The 21217-nt window shown below is 41.7% G+C and overlaps 1 protein-coding gene across 1 annotated transcript in view; it reads right to left on the bottom strand.

Moving 5' to 3' along the window:
* ppp1r14c (protein phosphatase 1, regulatory (inhibitor) subunit 14C) overlaps positions 1-21217 on the bottom strand; it is a 37986-nt gene that overhangs the window by 3499 nt on the left and 13270 nt on the right. The window contains exons 2-3 of the mRNA XM_033649456.2: positions 4553-4636; positions 2631-2663 (exon numbers count right to left, since the gene is read on the bottom strand). Of these exons, the coding sequence (XP_033505347.1) occupies positions 2631-2663; positions 4553-4636 (117 nt within the window). The remainder of the gene's footprint in view (positions 1-2630; positions 2664-4552; positions 4637-21217) is intronic.

The following is a 21217-nucleotide window of genomic DNA, read 5'->3' as shown; positions in this document are numbered from 1 at the left end:
TGCAATATCTCGGCAGAACATGTACTGTTGGCGACTGAAATTCCACTGGAAATGCAGCAATGTCTCACTGAAAAAACTGGTCTCAGTGGTCGGCAGGTTGGCATGCATCTTACCTAGGTGACATGCCATCCACCATCCTCTCCAACTCCCTATGAGAAAGTCAGCTCACATACTACGCCACTATATTTATGCACTTATTTGAACTCATTTTATTTTATGTGTCTTTTAATATTACTGTGGTGTTGTTGATGAGCGGAAGTGTGGTTGTTGGTTTTTGTCTTTTATGAGCTGCTGGACAGCTGAATGTACCCTTAGGGGATAAATAAAGTTCTTTCTATTCTATTCTATTGAGAAATGTTGATATAAAATGCGCAAAAATAACATATCCATGGTTTGCAGACGCGTACAATGCCAACATTTTCCCCTGGCGACTGGGCTGCTTTTTCACCCAAAGACATATAAGCAATCATACAGTTAGAAATATTTCTTTCAGTAAAGAAAAATAACAGAATATGAATCTTTAGATGTCTACAATCTCTCCACAATTTCTGTTTGATTTTGCAGACGAAAGCAGGCAGAAGTGTCCTCCTTTTATTTGTGTGATAGCTTGATTGGAATATACCGTAAAACTTCAATTAAACGCCTCGTCCCTTTTTACTAGCCCGGTTTGCCTACACATTTAGACAAATGTCTTAGACACATGATCTGGTTGCCAAGCAGTTCATTTTTTTTCTAGAAGTTCTTCAGATGTATAAAAGCAGGTTGTTGGCTACCTCAAATTATGTGTCCATTCCTCCATTACCCTGAAAGTTATTCATATTCCTTTGGTCTATAAGGGTCCTCAGATCAAAAGAATCAAAAGGGTTTCTCATAAAAAATGAATCCAAGTTGTGAGTATTGATTTTACAGGATAAAGCGCGGTTGTGTCAGTTTCCCGGGTGGCGTAATCCTCTGATGCGCTGCCTGTCAGAGCGAGATCAAATGAATGATTCATAATTGATATGTTATCTGAAGCCACATTTTCATACAAGTAATATTCATACTGGTTTAAATAAACAATTTGATTGTATTTCCTGATCTTTGCTGAGCAACAGTTTTGTGTGAAATGAATTAAAGGCCTGTCCCAAATACAAGCCCATTGAGTTCAGTGATTTGAGCAAATAATAGCCCGGGCTAATTAAAGTTTTACGCTAGTTGTACACAAACATTGTGGTATGGTGTTTTACACGGCTTACTTGATTCTGATTGGTCAATCATGGCAGTCTATGGTCTCTAATTTCTGAAGAGCAGACTGCTGTCATGAATAACAGACCATGGCCAGAGAGGCAGTTCTCATCGTAGATGCTTAGTGGAAGCAATACGATCATTTTTAAATCCATATTTTGTGTCAAATCATTGATTTTGTTTGTCAATAGCTGTGTAAAAAGCACAGTTAAAGACCCCTCTGCTCAGTGTCAGGGTAAAGCATCATCCTGTCAGGTTCATTTCACAATAATGACCCACTCGCTTTACATTATCCCTTACATATCGGCATCGAAGTGATACTAAAAGGATGGAAAACAAACACGAATCAAGTCAGTAGGGGAGGAGGACAGAGAACCCACATCCTGGGTTTAAGCAGGAGGTGGTATGGAGGTCCACAATGGTGTCACAGTGGTAGAGAATATGCTGGAATATAATCCCTCTCATTATACCAGGGGTGACTCTGCTCATGACCCAATTACTGACGCCTCCCCCTCTTCTCTTTCCCTCTGTACCTCTTCTCCTCCTCCTCTCCCCTACACTCTTGTCTGTCCTTCTGCCTCTAGCTGTCCTTTCATATATCCCTCTGCATCCCTCTCCTCCCATCTCTTTGCCTCTATTCCTCACTCTCCGCCCTTCATCTCCTGTTATTCTCCCAGTATACTTTTTTCTAACAGCACTCTTGTTCCTTCTTTCATCCTCCCTCCATCACACCCTACTTTTTCTCTCCAATGCTTCTGCCTTTCATTGTTTATCCCCAGCTGATGCCTCTTCTGTGGGATTGTGTTGAAAATGGCATCAGTGCTTCTCCATTCTCAAGGGATTACAGTGTATTTGTGTGGGTGGGCGTGTGTGTGTGTGAGGGTAGGTGTGACACTTCTGCAGCTTTGGATACCAGTGACCTTGTAGTAATTGTCACAGTCTGACCTTAAGCCACACACACACTTAGAGATGACAGATGGGGAGTCCAGGCTGGACGAGCTCGCCGTATGTAGAGATAATGTGATTGGTCTGTACTACCTGTAAGCACCAAAATAGCTTAACCCCATCTCACCCGAACCCAAACACCTTTACACGCACAGACACACCTTCAAACACAGTCAACAAAATCCCTTTACTAGTAAACAAATTTAACGTGGGCGTAGGCGTGTGTGTGCGTGTTGTATTTAGGTCAGGTTGACGGTGGAAAGAGAAAACAAATGTGTGTGAGTGTCACAAGACATTAATTAACCACACACATCTGGGACACAATGCTTCAACATACAGTGCTCTACATACTGCGAATCGAGTGGCACATGTGAGCATCAATAATGTCTATCTACACACAAGCTGCTGGGTCATTGAAATCGAGTGTTTTATTGTCTGACAGACACACTGAACCGACTCACCTCTGTTGGTTTGTAGCAGTCTATTAATGATTCCTGTGTGGGAAGCAAAGAGGAGAAAAAAAAACAGTGAGTTGTTGAGGGATTAGATGTTTTTAGACATCATCTTGACAGCGCTTGGACTTTTCATTTTTTATTTACTGGGATAAAATGTAAAATTAATGTACAATTCTGCTTCTATGGGTCTGTTTAGCTAGTGGTTGGAGAGCATGAATTCAGGCTTTGGTACCAGAATAAAACAACAAGAGCATTAAGAATCATACAGGGAGAAATCCAACATACAGTAGTTAGATTTTTCTACTGACCAGAGACTCAAAAGACCTGACCATGATAAGTTTGACTGCAAAGCAAGTATTTGGCTTTATCCCATCTAGGAAACATTGTGTCTTGCTGTTAAAGGGGACCTATTATGTTCATTTTAAGTTTCATACCTTTATTTTGGGTCTCCACCAGAGCATGTTTACATGCTTTATTGGTCAAAAAACACTTTATTTTCCTTATACTGTCTGTACTGGAACATCTGTACTCTGAAACGCTTCGTTTTAGCGCCTTTCTTGAAGCCCCTCTTCCAAAAAAAACCTGCTCTGATTGGTCAGAATTTCTGGGTCTTTCACATCTCGGCAACTCTGCGCTGTCATTGCAATGACTGTAACGGAGAATAGTGGCTCTTTTTACTATGATAAAGCACCAGTAAAAGCTTCTAAACTAAAATCATGTTTCCCTGACGTTAGCATGTAGCTACATGTAGCACTATACTTTCAGCCAAGGAATGACTGCGTATAGCAGTACTTTGTCACATTGAAAAAATCACCAATAAAAGTTTCTAAACCAAAATTTTTACAACCGGACATGTACCAGCAGGAGTATGATTCGAAATTGGGAAGAAATTAACAAAATCTGCAACTAAGATTTCATGTTTCCTTGACGTAAGCATGCAGCTACATGCAGCAGTGTACTTGCAGCGAGGAAATGACTGTGTATAGCAGCACTTTCTAAAAGCCTCTAAACACAAGCAGACATGTCCAGCAGGAATATGATCCAAAATCGGGAAGAAATTAACAACTTCAGTGACTAAGATTACATGTTTCTCTGACTTTAGCATGTAGCTACATGTAGCAGTGTGCTTGCACCGGGGAATGACTGTATAGCGTCACTTTCCCTTGTTAAAAGTCACCAATAAAAGCTTCTAAAAACAACTGGACATGTTCCAGCAGCAGTATGTTCCTAAATCTAGCAGAAATTTACAACATGGGCTAAGAAGTTTACATGTTTCCCTGATGTTAGCATGTAGCTTCATGTAGCAGTGTAGGCTAACATATGTAAATGCTTGCACTAGCATGCCTGAAGCAGTTGACCATATAAAGAAAAGGTCGTAAAGGTTGTAAACAGTATTCTGATTGATCTTAAGTCTTAGATTTTTGATCACAGGGATTACTTTACGTTTCCCTTATTATTTTAAACTTTGGCCACGTTTAACATGAACATCCGACATAATAAGATTATATACATGACCAAAAATAAGGACAGTAAGATAAAAGTGTTGCACAGCCTGGCTCCATGTGCATTTCTCCTTTATCCTGATGACATTTCAGCCCTCAGGACTTCTTCAACATCAGCAATCACAGTCAGACACAGGCACACTGGCCTGTTATATAGGCCACACCCTCGTTACACAGCTGATATTGATTAGGTAATCATGCTACACCATTAGGTTGAGCAAAAAACAATCAAGAGGCCTTCGACTCAAAAAAATAAGGGAAAGCATAATAGGTCCCCTTGTGTGTTCAGAGAGAACAAAAAGCACTGACTCAAGTATATAGGTACCTATACATTGATTCATGTTCAGTATACAACAATGGTGTGTGCTAAAAATACACATATAGGTACAAAGACAAACACACACACACAGAGTCTCAGGGGTATACCTGCAGTTTGCTGGCTCTCTCGTCGTCACTGTTGACCTCCAACAGGTCATCTATGTCTATCTCTACCTCTGGCATCTCCTCCTCCTGAAACACAGAAACACTGTTGGTTAGTGAGCTGCTGAAACAGATTCATGTCATGCAGACGATGACATCAAACCAGCGAGAGGAAACGAGGCATACAGGACATGAAAATGCAAAACTAAAGAGTGCTGGAATGATTTTAGCAAAACATCTGATGCACCGACTTGTCATGTTTTTGCACCATTTTGTCTTTTTTTAGACACTAACTCCTCACCAAAATCACACGTTCTCTCACTTTCATCTCACCTCTGTGTTCAAAACATCGCTTCCACGTCTCTGCACTCCAAGCTCTAAACAGCCCGAACATGTATTTGCCTATTAGGAGCAGACATCATATGGAAATGTCATTGTGCTATGCCGCGCTGCCAGGGCTGGGTCGTTTAGTGGCTCGGTGGTTTGAGGCTGTATTCTGCTCAACACCACTTCAAAAGGTCCTGTGTTCCTCTGGTTCGTTTTATTTTACCACAAGGCTTGTGCAAAAGAGGCACGCAGGGAGGATCAACCCTTTCCTCTGCAGCTACCACATGATGTATCTTCCAAACTCTCCCTTCTGGGAATTAAAGCCCAAAGAAAGTGTATGCAAGTGCAGCTTCTTCATCCAAGTGGTGGCCTTTACCAACAGCTGAATTACTCAGTAACAACATACAGCACTGCATTATTGCAGCAAAATAGACTCTACCATACCGCTCTGATAAATACGTCCATATTGGATGATTCTGCACTTCACAGTTGACGTCCAGTGCTAACATTTACTGTCAATGGAGGAAGTAGTGTGCCCTCATTGGAAAATGGTGGTGAGTGGGTGTGTAGCAAATAAGACTTTCATGCTGTAGACCGTCCCGTTGCAGACTTGCACTTATGTTTGCCTATTTCTTACCCATAACCACGATCTTTCAGTAATCTTTACCAGGTTTTCTAGTTGCCTAACCTTTACCATAACTAAACCATCTACCATAACAAACATTTTTTAAAAGCACTTTGACACTTAACATATCCTGGGGGTTTGCAGAGATATCTAATATGGACGTTCTTGTCTTCCTGGCTATTGTCACTGTCATGTCCTTCTACTGCATCACAGTGCAATATGTTCTAGACTAGTGGTTTCCAACTGGTGGGTCAAAATGAACCAAAATAAAAACTCAAAGTACACATCAAATACATTTTTCCTAAAGATGGTTTCTGTCATTTAAGGTAGTTTAAATCATGCTGCTGTTTATTCAAGTGTTCGTCTTTCTGATAAGTTTCGTTTTAATCAGTTATTTAATGCTATAAATGGGGATATTACAACATGATTGACAACTATGTGAGGCTTGCATTCAGTTGTGTTGCTCGCAATTGGGCGGACGGGTGTATAAGCGGGAAACTTGACATCACCAGGAGCAAGATGGCGGCTGCCGTATCCTGGATATTTTAGCTCCACTTCTGTACAGTGGGTGTTAGTGGAGACGAGTCATCCATCTATACACACAGCCTATGCGCTGAGTGTATTAAACCTGGACCCTGTGGATGTATCAGTTGGGAACCACTGTTCTAGACCAACTTCTATAATTTTCCATCAGTGCAGTCAGGTTTCAATAAAGAGCCACGTCCGAGCTCTGTTGAGTATCATTTTGGGCCTTTTGACAATCCCACAGAAAATTAAGTACCATCTTCTTAGCTATCTGCTGCATTCGGTCGCTTTCAGCTCATTGATTTGGTCTTTTAGTTGAATCATAATGGCTCTCACCAGTCCCTGACCTCATCCACAGTCAGCTGTTTTCAGTATATACAGTAAATTCAGAGCCAAAGTAAATAGATGATAATACAGCTGTGTATCGGCAAGAATCTGGCGATACGATACGTATCATGATACAGGGGTTACGATTCAATACGTTGCGATATATTGGGATACTATAAGTATGAAAATGTATTTCTTACATCTAATTTTAGGAGAATTGTCAATGCTAGTGGTGCACCTTTACGACCAGGCCTTTGTTCTTTGTGTTTACTCTAGCGACATGTTGTGTAAGGGGCTGAGGGGCAGGGTAATTGAAGCCAACTACTATCCTGCCAGGTGGCTACACACACACTCCCAACTGACCTTATTTTGGAGCAGGTGTGGGAAGCCACACACCTGCAGCTGAACTCCTGGAGGGGAGATTAAAGGACGGTGGGAGAGTGCATTTGATGTGGCTCATGCTGAGAATGGGAAGCTCTCAGTCTCTCCCTCTGAGGTATCCAAAATATAATACCATGATAGCCAGGCATATTGGTGTTTTCTCGCACTCCTAGATGATATAGGTTTTTGTTGCTGTTGCATCTGGTTCAGTGGTTCTCTGAAATTAGCTGTAACCTACATGAAAATGAAGAGGTCCTATTTTAGATTGAACGCCCTTTTTTTGGTAGCGAACACAACTTTAATACCTTTTTTTGATGCATGGTGGGTGATCCCTGGTTCCCTTTGCCCAGGATGCTACAACACTAAAATGGTTACTAGTTTTAAATGCTGTTTGTGTGCATGTGTGTGTGTTGATGTGCTCTCAGAGGACTCGTGTATCTTTTGCCTGGAGCATGCGCTGGTATTCAGACACAGGGATGAGAGGATGGAAGGACGGTTTCATTTTAGCTCGCAGCATTAAAGGCTCAGTCGTTGTGATTTCACTTTGTGCGTGGGTGGGCTGATGTGCAAAGACTAGAATAAGCTCGCAATTATAACTTTGAAATTACACTACCAAATGTAAGATAAATTGTAGGTGTGGTACATTGTGTGCTCTGTGTTTGACAGATGAATTACCTCACCTATTGCAGCTGGAGTTCTTCGGATAAATCATTAACTGTGAGGATATAAAACAAGGGGAATGCAGGCTTCAGGTAAGCAATAAACAAGAGCCAGCAAAGAGCCAACTTAAAAAATTCCACTTGACATCAGTGACACTCGCACTTTGCTTGCACATACCTCATTTGCATTTGTTCACACACTTGACACTCACACACACACACACACTTGCGCACGAGGCTACCCCACCTTCATCCTCATTCCTGAGCCGTTAAGAGGCATTTACACAACCTGCATTTTAAGCATCTCTGTCTCTCTACAGACGAGCGTCCCCTTCGACCTCCTCCTCAGAAATCTCTCCCCGTGTCTTAGCGCGAGGGTCTCACTCTGAAATCCCCCCTTCGTTAAGGAAACAGAAATGAAAGGCGGAGAAACGAGGGAATATGGCAGAACATATCAAACCCCGTCATCTATTAGTACAGAAGTGTGTGTGTGCTGTGGAACCAGAGGACTGAGGTTATATGCAAATGTGAAAAACATCAGAGGAGTTATTTCAAACTGAGAAGAGATAAATGGGTGAATGCTGCTGGCATTTAAAATTCTCATGTAATTAGCTTTTGTGTGTTTCATTTTCATGTCAGTGTGGTCCTCTGTACTGTCCAGAGTGCAATGCTTGTTAGTTGGTCAAAGCTGAAAAAATACCATTTGGAATAATTACACATAGAAATGTACAAGTTTGTAAGAAACATATAAGATTTGCAAGAGCAGAGGTAAAAACCAAGCTGCGATATTCATAGAAATCAATTTTGATACTCTGAAATCTTAGTAATTGAATCTGTTACACCACATAAATAAAGAACAAAATCAAAATACTATTACCAAACAAAACAATCCAATCACCAGAAGAAAAAGTTGACATTTTGCAGTTCTGCAAACCACAACTGCTTTGCATTTGTACATTTTATATGCGTTAGTTTAATGTTTAAAGTGACGTGACGTTTATAAGATGACTTTATCACTGGAAGGTGGAAGGATGTTGGATGGCAAGATGCCTGCCAAACTGCAGACCACTTTTTGAGACCAACAGACAATAAAAAACGTTTTTTTTATTTAATGAGACATTGCCGTGTTTCCACCAGCTTTTTAGCCACCAAACGTGGCAGCTCTTAGCGACCCATCACTGTTTTTCCACCGGCAATAGTGCCATGAATAGTGTAATTTTTTACAGAAACATCACTGCATTTCCTGCTGGAATACTGCCTTAGAAGTGGTTGTTATTTTTCTAAGTGAGCTCTGCTTTTCTAGTTTGGGATTGTGCCACCAAAACCCAGTATTTGAAAAACATTCAAAACATGATCTTTTCCTGGTGAAGTAGTTTTGTGTCTAAATTTAACAGCATATTGAAACATACGTACTTATGTAGAAACGTACAATACCAACGTTTATTCTGGAGACTGGTTTGGGGAAAAAACACATACCACCAGATAAACAAGTCCTGCTAAAAGGTAGCTTAGCAGAGAGAATCATGTGGCAGGGCTTTGAAGCTGAACTTGCCATTTAAAAACCTCTTACTTTATCTATTTCTGCTCACGGAGGTTTGTTTCCACTTGCCATTCACAACGTTGCTGCATCGCTTCCTGATTTCCCAAACTACAGAATGGGCCCAGGGTCATAATTAGAAAAGGTACGTGGATCAATCGCACATCAAAAATATTAGCGGCATTAAAAAGGAATTTGCATTAACTTGTTATTAACACATTAACTTTGACAGCCCTATCATGTATCTCTTATGTATATCTTTTCTCTCATCTCCACTGTTTCTGTAGTCACTGCTCTCTTGTAAGGCACAGTAGGTTGACAAACTCCCCCTCCATTTGGGCGGCTTATTACAAAAACTCAAAATGGCCAAGCAACACCTCTCTCAACTCTCAACTCTCAATCTGAAGTCCCAAAAAGGTCAAGCAGGTTTCTGCCCTCAGGGCGGATGAAACCCATTAAAGATCCAAACTAGAATTTCAAGACTGAATCATCGCAGATCGCTGCTCCTTCTCCAAAGGTCATCTTATTTACACCTCACAGCAGCTACCTGCCAGCTCTGAAATGTGGGCAGGGCTCAGAGATCATGGCCTCTGTCATGAATGCCAAAAACAAGAGGCGAGATGTCAAAAAAACACAACAGCAAGTGGAGTCCTGCTCGCATAGCGTGGTCTATTGGGTCTCTGTAGGCCACAGAGAGAAGATTTAACTTAATAGCGGAGATGAATAAGTGAATTAGAGTAAGAGGGAAGTAAAAGGCCATCAGGAGAGTGAATGCAACACACTGACCTACTTCTTAAAGAGGGTGGAGGGGAAAGACACCGCTATCTATCCATCTATGTATAGTATTGTGGTTATCACTCAGTCTGACTGCTGTGTATGTATGTGTGTGTGTGTGTGGGACCATTCCACTTGTCAGCAGGCAGTCCGTCACCCTCTGTCACTGTGATCGGTGATGACTAGGGCAAGCATGGCCTGTGTGTGTGAAGCATGACTGCAGGCAATCGCCAACAACGTGCAAATCTTCACACACACAAGATTCTTTTTGCCACCATCAATCAGAGAAACGCTCACCACAGGGCTTTGTCTCTCCGCAGAGCTTCTGAGAAAGTACCTAAGTGTGTTATATACACTGGCTGCAATGACAGGAATGGAAACACTCGCACACACTTAGCATGCAGATAAACACTGAACTCGTTGCCATTCTGCTGGTGATTGAGAGCCTGAAATAGTCGAGGTCACACCCACTGCCCCCAGGGGAAAATCATCTTCCATCTTGCCAGCAGTGGAAGGGTGACAAAATGACAGCACACAATGCCAGGAGACATAAAGGGACAGGCAAGACACACACAGACACACACTCCCACAGGAATACATTCAAAAGTGACGAAAAAAGATCCAGATTTGCTCTGAGTTTACAAGACGGCAGATTCATACAACTCATACAGAACCTCAACTGAACAATACATATTTGATGGGAGATATAGGAAGGTGTTAGCTGTGCAACCACAGGAGATGTTTTTGGTGTTTCTTTGATTTGATCCCAGGAAGCAGAAACCACACAAACATAGAAATATAGAGATTCCGACACCAAAATGGCAAATTTCAGACGGACAAATCAGGAGAAAATTTACTTTGTTCAAGACCTGTCTCTGTCTCAACAACACACTCTCGCGAGATCCGGGGCAACAGGTATGTCCTCTCTGGTGCTGAAATCAGTGCAGTTTCACCAAAGATACTGGATTAAAAAAATATTTTTTCCAGCGGATGTCTTAGTTACAACATGATTGAGCTAACTGGAGTAGTTTCATGTCGTATCTGACAACGGCTTTTAACAGATGATGTCCTGATGTTAGCTTTGCTGCTGCTGTTAGCTGTCCCTGTCCGCTGCAGTCATTGATGCTTTCTAGACATCGTACCACACATAGCAACACAAAACTGCTTTGCTAGCTCAATCATGTTGTAACTAAGATATCCGCTGGAAAAAATATTTTTTTCACGGACCGTTTAATGAGTTATTACCTATTACAGACACCGCTAACGGCTAACGTTTAGCCCAGCTAATCTACGATAACCAAGCGAGGTTAGGGATACTCGTCTTTGATTGGCGGTTCTCCATCGTCTTTGATTGGAATACGGGGGACAACGCCTACTTAGGAGACCGGAAATGTATACCATTTCATACAATGGGGGTATATTGTAGGTGGGCCATCTTGTTATAATACAGTATCTTTGACTACATGTCACAGTGATGCAGACTTCCTGTCTATTTTTGTAATCTGAAACCATTTCCCTCAGTGGAGACCAAGCTTTTATTTACTTTAATTTCACAGATAAGAAACAATAAATAAATTGAAGACAATAAAGCCTCCACAAAAATAGCATTTTAAGTCTTGTGTGTGATTTATCCTGGCTTCATATGAGCAGAGGAAATCTCCGCTCATCACTAGGCTAGTTCATACAATGTAAAATTACATAGGCTTGTGCTAATAACGTTAGCATTAGCATTTTTTATTTGGAAACGTGTTTAATATAAGACAATTGTTTTGTGAGTTGTTATGGAGACAAATTTTATAACGTTACCTTAGTTAAATGTTGCTAATGTCCCTGGCTTCATATGAGTAGGGAGAAGTCTTCGAGTTGCTAGGCTAAATACAATGCAAAATGCCATTAGGCTTGTGCTAATAACGTTAGCTTGTTGTATTTGTTTGGAAAACATGTTTAGTATAAGACAGTTGTTTTGTCAGTGAACCTTGTGAGTTGTAATAGAGCCTTATTTTGTAGTGTTGCCTTTGTTAAATGTTGTTGTTGTCCCTGGCTTCATATGAGTAGAGAAAATCTATGCTAGCAACTGGGCTAATTTATACATTGTAAAATGCCATAGGCTTTTGCTAATAATGTTAGCATGTTGTATTTGTGGGGAAAATGTGTCCAGATAAAGACAAGTGCTTTGTCTGTGAATGCTGTGAGTTATAGTGAAGCTGATTTGTGTACTTGAGTTTGAAATTGTGTCTATTAACATGCAGAACCTATGCCATGGCCTACACATGTAGCCTACGCTGTTGTGAGCATTTATACTTATGCGGTGGTGTGTCTGTGTCACTCTGCAGTTACACCTCCAAAACACTAGTCACAGCGGAGGTTTCTGCAAAGTGCTGTAAAGTTTAGTTGATTCAAAACACACATTAAACATGTCTTCTTACATGGATTATTTTCAATGCCAAAACTTAATGTTTTAGCTCTGTAAATCATGCTGTCCTTGCCCCTCCCCTCAAAATTAAACAGTGACAGAAAATTGAAACTGAAAAAAAAAGCTGTCATCATAAAAAAATACACTTAACATCAGAATGCAAATATATTAAAATAAAAGAATTGTTTCTGATGCCCAATTTATTTTTCAGTGGATTTTTCTTCAATGCCAACTTTTATTTTCAATGCCGAAAGTTACTGTCACCATTTTAACTCCAACACTACACTCAAAAATAAATATTTAACATATTTTATTTGTCATGTGAGTGTCCAACATGCTCAAAACTTGTGGAGCTTAAAAAAAATCAGACTGAAAAACACATAAAAATAAAATAGAAATACATTTGAATGCCTGTTTCATTTTTCAGTGGATTTTTTAAATGCCAAATTTTATTTTCGTTGCCAAAATTTACTGTCACCATCCTAGGCTCTATAGTGACACTGTTGATTGACTTGTGGAGGTTATTCACAGATAGATGAAAGGGTGAAAAATTGTAGAGAAGCACGTGTTGGCAGCCAAAGTTATTAGTTTAATGTTATTAAATTTGCAGCGTTTGTTGCAAATGAGGACACATTTGTGTATTTTCATATGCAGAAGAAAGAGACAGTGATGAAATCAGGAAAAGAGAGTTAGTGTGTGTACTATGTGTAGAGGATAGTGTGTGCAACAGAAACAACAAGGAGCCAAGTGTTTGTTGCAATGAAGAGCAACTTTGAGTCGACTTTGTGTGAGAGCCAGCGAGCAGCAGAGAGCGAGACAGGCCGGCCTGTGTGTTTGTTGTTGTGTTGTTTGTGCAGAGAAAGTGTGTGTGCATGTGTGTCAGACTTGTTTTCACCAACAGCTAAGCAGCCAGCAGCGTTTTCAGTCTGGTTCGTCTGCGAGGAGGTGAATCAAAACTAATGGCCCGACCCTGTGACTCACCGCAAACTCTATTCAGACTCTATTCAAACACTCTCAGAGAACAAAGAGTCAAACTCTCTGTGACAGGGAATCACTTCACTTGGCCAAGTGATTCATGATTGTTCCTATTCATAGCCTGCTTCCAATGAACTAGATCTACCAGTTGTATTGAACAGCAGCTAAGACTTGTTAAGGCCAGTTAGATAACTGTGTAGACTTTCGTGCACAGAAGTTTCACCTCAGAAATAAATTTGTCATCCTGTTGAGTCATACTGACAGAAGTTCATCAAAGAAAAAGCACAGAGCAACTGTCCCAGAAAAATTACAGCTCTACAGCAAAGGAAAACACTGAGTCCTGATCAGATGCCCGAACCACTTCAACTGACCCCTTTCGACGCTATGAATAGGAAGGAGCAGCGGCTCTACTCTGAGCTCCTCACCCTATCTTTAAGGCTGAGCCCAGCCACCCTTCTTCTAAGGGTACTGACTGCATTATGTCGGTACTGACGAGCACAGATTCACATTTGTGAGAGAAACCTGGTTTAGACAAGAGGCAGAAGTGCCCCGAAGCCAGGAAGACGGCCCCAGCTCCTTCAGCTTTCCAGCAAGTCAAAACTAATGCTGCAGTCCCAATCTGCTGCATGGTTTTAGCATCTGGTCTATTTTCTTTTCTGTATTATTTTAGTAATAGTCTGGTACCACTGCTAGATGAGCAGACACATGCACACACAAGCAGACAGACAGACCGAGACAGGGCCAGAGGATTAGCTCTGAGTGTGATTAGAACAGAGCAGAATTGTGCTTTAGTCTACTACGTCACCCCTGGAGCTTGTTCAAAAATGAAATTTTTGTTATTACAGAGAAAGTAATGTAGAGAAAAAAGGTACCATTGGGTACTGGTATCAGATTCCAGGTACCAGAACCTGTATTGCTTCAAACATGAATGGAACCCAACCTTAGTCACAACCTTCGCAATATGGCTTGTTTCTCAAGAATTGATCTATTTGGTCTGATAACATTTCCGAAGTCTAGAAGAACTGTATGATTACATAATTTTATCCCTATTAAACTTAGCAGAAAGCTAAACCAGGAGTTAGCCACTCTAGTGTGCTTGCCCTATAGGTCCCACAATGGGGACGATCTGAGTTATTTTATACCCAGGAAGAGAGAGTAATGCACAGAAAAATGGTACCATGGGGGTACCAAATTCAAGGTACCAGATCCGGTATTGCTTCAAACATGAACGGTACCCAACCTGAGTCACACCCTTCACAAAATGGCCTGTTTCACTCTTGGGATTTGATCTATTTGGTCCGATAGCGTTTCCAAAGTCTGGAAGAGCTGCATGATTCAATCATTTTGTCCCCAGTAAAGTTAGTAGAGGGCTAAACCAGAAGTTACCTACTCAGCCAGCAAAACTCTCTAGTGCACTTGCTTCACAGGCCCCACAATGCAGAAGATCCGAGTTACATCATACCCGGGAAGTCGAACTTTCTTGGCTTCATGTGCCATTGTGCAACTTTCAAGGGAACAAACGGGTACTGACTTATGTTGGATCCATTGGTGCCAAATTTCGGTACCTGACAGCACATCTGTGTGAGAACGCCATGCTTAGACAAGAGGCAGAAGTGCTGTGAAGCCAGGGAGATGGTTGCAACCGGTTCAAACATGAACGGTACCCAACCTTAGTCTCAACCTTCAAAAAAATGGCTCTTTCATTCTTGGGATTTGATCTATTTGGTCCGGTGGGATTTCCAAAGTCTAGGTGAGCCGCATGATTAAATAATTTTGTCCCCATTAAAGTTAGCGGAGGGCTAAACCAGAAGTTAGCTGTTGGCAGGCAAAACTTTCTAGTGTGCTTGCTCCACAGGCCCCACAATGCGGAGGATCCGAGTTACTTTCTACCTAGGAAGTTGAAGTTTCTTGGCTTCTTGTACCACTGTGCAACTTCTAAGGGAACAAACAAGTACTGACTCATGTTAGATCTGTTGATGCCAGATTTCGATACCTGAGAGCATAACAGAGTGAGACCGCCAGGTTTAGACAAGAGGCGAAAGTTCCGTGAAGCCAGGGAGATGGCCACAGCTCCTTCAGCTTCCCAGTGAGCCAAAAACAATGCGACGTCTAGTATCACTGCTAGATGAGCATAGAGAGTAATGTACAGAAAAAAAGGTAATATGGGGTACCCAATTCCAGGTACCCGATCCGGTAATGCCAAACCTTAGTCTCAACCTTCGCAAAATGGCGTGTTTCACTATCGGGATTTGATCTGTTCGGTCTGAACATTTCCAAAGTCTGGAAGAGACACATGATTAAATTATTTTATCCCCATTAGAGTTAGCTGAGAGCTAAACTGGAGGTTAGCCGTTCAGCAGGCACATCTTTCTAGTGTGCTTGCTCCACAGGCCCCACAATGCGGAGGATCCGAGTTACTTTATACCTAGGAAGTTGAACTTGGCTTCCTGTGCCACTTTACAACTTTAATGGGAACAAACAGGTCCTGCCTTTAACACTGTTCTCCAGCTCTCTTTGTACATCCATGGTTTGCAGAGTGTATTATGAAGTGAGAAATGAAAGCATTAAACCACCACACCAGGCAGATACTGAGTGCTACTACGGCTAAATGATTTTGTCAGGACAATCATGGCAGCTGTCACGTACAGATGCTGAAAATGGAGGCTTAGCAGTCGACACCGCCGTCTATCAGTTGTCATTTTCTCTCCGGGCATTTTCAGAGTGTGTGTGTGTGTGTGTGTGTGTGTGTGTGTGTGCGCGCGCTTGAGAGAGACACAGACAGAGACAGTGTGGTTATGTTCCAGTGGTACTAAGAGCACAGGAACATTCAGTCTCTGCCTGTAATGGTATATTGAAACTGAGTGTTTCAGTAGCACACAGAATGTGGCCGACTTTGACATATCCCCCACATAACTGAGCGCACACACACACAGTCTGAAAAGGTTTCAAGGAGAAGTTTTCCAGTAAATAAAGCAATAACACCAGGCCTTCTTTAATCACAGCTCTGTTTGCAAGTGATACAGATTATAGAGAAAAGAAGCGGGAAACTGAATTGGCAGAGAAACATGGTGGAACAGGAAGAAAGGAAGGTGAATTTTAATAGGAGACGCTAAAATATTCAGATAACATTGTAAACAAGGAAAAGTGATTAAAGAAAAGAAGAAAGAAAGCAAAGGAAGGAAAGATTTAACAAGTCAAACATTGAAATAAGAAGGGATGTTATTAAATTAGGGAGCATGCAGAGATGAGAGTAACAGAGGGGTAAACAAGACCACAGAAAGGAAGCGAGAAGAAACGGGGAGAGATAGCTATGTACGAGAGCAGCAATTAGAATACATAAGAGGAGAGAATAAGATGCAGGGAGATGGGGAGCGCACAGATAAGTGGGTCACTGTGATGATGAGGCAGAGGAGGATTGTGCAACACAGTAAAAACCTCACAGCTCAGCTTTCTTCCTCTCTCTACACTGCCATGCTGTGTCACATCAAAGGGATGAATTCATCTTAGGAGATTGTGTGAGCCGAGCGAGAGGGAGAGATGACTGCATGCCAGAGAATGGAGGGTGAGGATGGGACTAGTAAAAGGAAAGGACAAAGGTTTCCATGTCTCACAAAGTAAAAGGAAAACAGAAAAAATACTTGGTGCAGTGAAAACATGAGGTGCGATGTGTTTCTACAACTATTTCCACCGCCCTTCTTTGTCTTCAAGCGCCTCCGTCCTCCCCCTGCAGCGATGCAATTTGCTGAAACCATACAGCACGGATGATGTGACTTCACTGGGTAAAGTTAGCTGCTGCAGCAAAAGCTCTTTCCCACGCTGATTCAGCTGTACTCTAGAGGACACTATATCAGAGAGGGGAACTGGTAGAAAACGAGGGCTGGGAGGGAGGAATTAATCCTCAAAGGAGAATTCCAGTCAGAAATAACAATGATTCTGTAAGCTGAATTTTGGAAGCTAATTGTGATATAAATTGCCTCAGTTGCTGCTCCACATTATGGCTCTAGTAGCCCTGATAGTGTTTTCCTTCCCAACTTTGATCTGCGAGCTCACAGGTCAGCTAAGTTGTGGTATCCAACCATTTCCTTGTCTTGCTCATCTTATACGCCAATAATTTTTGGGAGATAAAGCTACAAACTCCGACGTTAGCTAGAGCCAGTATGTGTCTTATCGGTTATACAACCCACCTGAGATTAAACCATGCCCACTTCTTCATGACGAAACAGGCTGCCAGACATCAAGGCCAAAAGGTTGGCTGCAAGCCTACTGCTAACCAGTGCTACTGAAAGAGACTGCTGCTAGCGAGCCAGCCCACCTCACATCCCTCCTCCTCACTCCACACTGCTTGGAGACAACAAAGCCGGATTTAGCCTATCCATCAGGGAGCTGTCCATGATCAGACCCCTGAACCTAGGGTCTGCTTAGGCTAAATTCACAGTCATGGAAGGTCGTCTCCACAAAATGTAATAGCTACAGTAGCTTGGAAAATAGTCAATTGTGTTAAAGGGAAACTTTACTGATATTGAGCTAGCTCTGTCGTCACAGAAACAGTATTTGGTTTCAAGCTCAACACAACACATTCTAACTCCGATCTTGTCACATATCGATGTTTGGTCATGGACACTTCCATGTCCAGATACAATGTGCAAGGTACCCTAGGTGCGTTGGTTGTTGATGTTCTGGGATGCCGTGTCAAGTTCGGCCTTACAGGAATCGTCTTCTTTCAAAATACACTTCAGTTTTTACAAGAAATTTACTTTAATTGTCTTACAAAGCGTCAAGCTAAGATGCAAGGAAGAGACACAAGTCAGGGAAACGTGGACGTGAGATCAGGTATTGGGATGAACCCGTTATATTACCTGTAACAATTTTGTAAGACCAGGCTACGGCTGCACCAGCTGGATAATGAAACGTAGTGGATGTAAACATGAGCGTCGTATTTATGTTGTAAGCTAGGCTATTTCTTGAGTTTTGGTGAGGATAGCTAAGCATGTGTAACCGCAGATGGATACAATCCGACTGCCACCACCTGGCTCGGTATCAGTGATTCTGGCCCTGTGTTACTTGGTATTGGATCAACACCACTTTCTGTGGTATCGCCTACCACCAGTGAGGTTAGCCAAGTGTGAGAGACCGCAGATGGATACAATCTGACCACCACCTCCTGGCTTAAAAGCTAGCACGTGGAAGCATTTTGGCTTCATTGAAGGTGATGGGAAAAGGGACCTGAACAAATCCACACTGTATGCAAGTAAATCCATTTGTTTAACTATGGATCATAACAAATACGCTAGGTTTTAAAAGTAGCAAGTAGACACACAGTGGGAATTCAAATAATTATGTATAGAAATAAAACATTTATGTTACAAGATCCATTGATAGTCATTTTATAACTGCATCTTTGCCCTCTGAATCAGAATGGTATCGTAGTAGATTTGAGGGGAGTCCTCCTTGTTGGCATCTCACGTCCACCTTGAACAATTCTTTTTTAAATCTTTGTGTAGCCGCTGCTGACACACACATGCTCTGTTATATTATTACTGTACAAGGTCAAAATCCCTGAAACCATCTCATCCTCCTTTGGTTAAAATCCTGATGTAAAGCACGGACAGAGTATTGTTGTCGATTCAACCATGAAACTGCCAGCATCCGTCTTGTGACTCTATTTCACAGTTTTGTGATTCGAGGGGCGCATGATTCATTTTATTGTGTTTACCAGGCACACAGTTCTTCCTTGAGGCTAAAGTATTGACAGCTGAGGCCCATTTGGACCTTTGCTCTCATTGCGAAGCTTCCAGCCAAACTGGACTTAAAACGTCAATAACACCAGGGTCATAAGCTGCCAGCCAGTCAAATTAATGGATTTATTCAAATTCAGAGGCCATTAGAAAACCCTTTGTGGTGAGGACAAAGTGTAAGCCGGGATGTAGCAGAGATAAACCAACTTAAACAAGAATACGTGTTTTACTTACAGTAAATAAGAGTTCTCAATTTCTGATTGAATCAATCACCGCCAAATGTGCAGAGTCATTCAACACATGCAAAGGTCGACATACAAGTAAACTACACACCCACAAGAACACACCCCGCTGACTTTGAAAGTCAAAACAATAATCATCCCTCTCTCCGTCTTCCCCTTGGTCTCCCTCTCACAGACACGTGTGAATGACGCCAGTGTTTTTGCATCTTTTCGCAGCGCCAACCACAGAGAGTGAGTCAGTGTTTGTACACAGCCAGTTTATAAATTGTGTCGGCTCGCTGACAATGAAACCAGTGATTAACTGGATCATCTCGGGAATGGGAGGGGGTGTCATAGGAAGACAAGAAAGTCAGTGTGTGAGTGTGAAATTTCAGCTTCTCTTAGGTTTCACGGTCTCAGTGGCTTTCCAGTTTTGCAACTGGCATGTCACTCAATTATTGCTGATTGCACTTGACATTTAAGATTTTTTTTTTTTGTACCACTATTTCTTGGTACTTGAGGGTTGTATTTGCAAGACCTTTAATTCAAGTTAATAACCTGCAGGAATTTTGTTCTTTCTGGATCATTTTATTTTTCACCCCATCCATCTTTATTTTCACTTATATGCAGCAGGCAGATTAATATGCCTTCCTGGGGTTTGTAGAAACATCTAAAACAACCATGACAGCATTAGAGTACCACATCTAAGCCTATAAACAGCATACAGAGTTATTAGAGTGGGAAAACCATAGACTGTATAAAAAAAATAATGGGCGTAGCCACCATGATGTCACCCACTGGTTTGTGAACTACTGTTTTCAAGCTTTGAGTTTGGCTTTTGGCCATCTTGGATTTTTGGAGCCAGAAGTGACCATATTTGGTTGGGAGGGGGGTGATAACCCTAATGCTAGCTGCTAGCTTGGTTAGCATAGTGCATGTACAGTCGCTGGTAACTGCAATAATGCTAATGCTAATTTTGCTAGCCAAAAACAGGCCTAAAACCAGATATATTCCCTGGAAAAGCTGAACAGAGGAGAGTTTTTTTGGTACAACTAGACTCTGAGCAAGACCTTTTTAGGTAACCAAAACTTCACAGTTAACTTTCACGGACTGAAAACACACTGAAATAGCATTAGCTACAGCTATAAAAATAATGGACGTAGCCACCTTGAAGTCACCCTTTGGTTTGTGGACTCCCATTTTGAGGCTTTGAGTTTGGCTTTTGGCCATATTGGATTTTTGGAGCCAGAGGTGACCATATTTGGTGTGCACTATGCTAACACTAGCTGCTAGCTTTGTTAGCATAGTGCCAGTCTCTGGTTAACTGTGATAATGCTAATGCTAATTTTGCTAGCCAAAAACAGGCTTACAACCATTAGAATGAGATTTTCTCCCTGGAAAAGCAAAACATACACCTCCTTAGAGGGTTTTTTAGTAGAACCAGACACTGAACAAGAAGAAGTGAACAGCACCCACTTGGCCCTTCAAGCAGCCACGTCCTTAATTATGTATAGCTTTAAGCCTTAATAACATACCAGTGGGTGAATGACCAAAACCTTATTTGTGGTATGAGGCTGTAAAAATGTGTGTATTTCTGATGTAAATTTTAACATTTTTACATGGGGGTCTATGGGGATCAACTCTCTCTTTGAACCAGCCTCTAGTGGACATTAGAGGAACTGCAGGCTTTGGCACTTCCGTTGGTTGCCACATGGGGAAACCACGAACGACAGGGAGAAAAGGGAGCAGGAAAGACGTAGGCTTATAACAAGAACGAAAAAAATACTAAAAAAAATCTTGGTCATTTCAGTATTCTAACCTCATTTTATCACATTTTGGTATAATGATATTCAACACTGTGCTCTGTGGTGGCCTCATTTTTAATGAGGTTATTACATTGCTGATGTAACAGTTGAACCTTTTTGTTCACTTGTAATGCACATGTGATTAATGCTGTGCAATCCCGACACAAAATGGCTCTACATGTATGTGATAGCCACAGGGGTGACAGCAGAACAAAACACTCGAGGGAGAATCACAGAGAGGAGGAGGCGGAGGAGGATAAAGTAACAGGTGGGTGGGTGTCCCGGTGGGTCGGAAGTTGAGACAAGAGAGAGGAAAAGTGAAGGAGAATGACAGAAGGATAAAGCATGTAGAGAGATGACAAGAGGG

The sequence above is a fragment of the Epinephelus lanceolatus genome, chromosome 13, assembly GCF_041903045.1.
Source record: "Epinephelus lanceolatus isolate andai-2023 chromosome 13, ASM4190304v1, whole genome shotgun sequence".
In the NCBI taxonomy this organism is placed as follows: domain Eukaryota; kingdom Metazoa; phylum Chordata; class Actinopteri; order Perciformes; family Serranidae; genus Epinephelus; species Epinephelus lanceolatus.
Note: the sequence above shows the minus strand (reverse complement) of the source record. Positions and strands in the feature narration are given on the sequence as shown.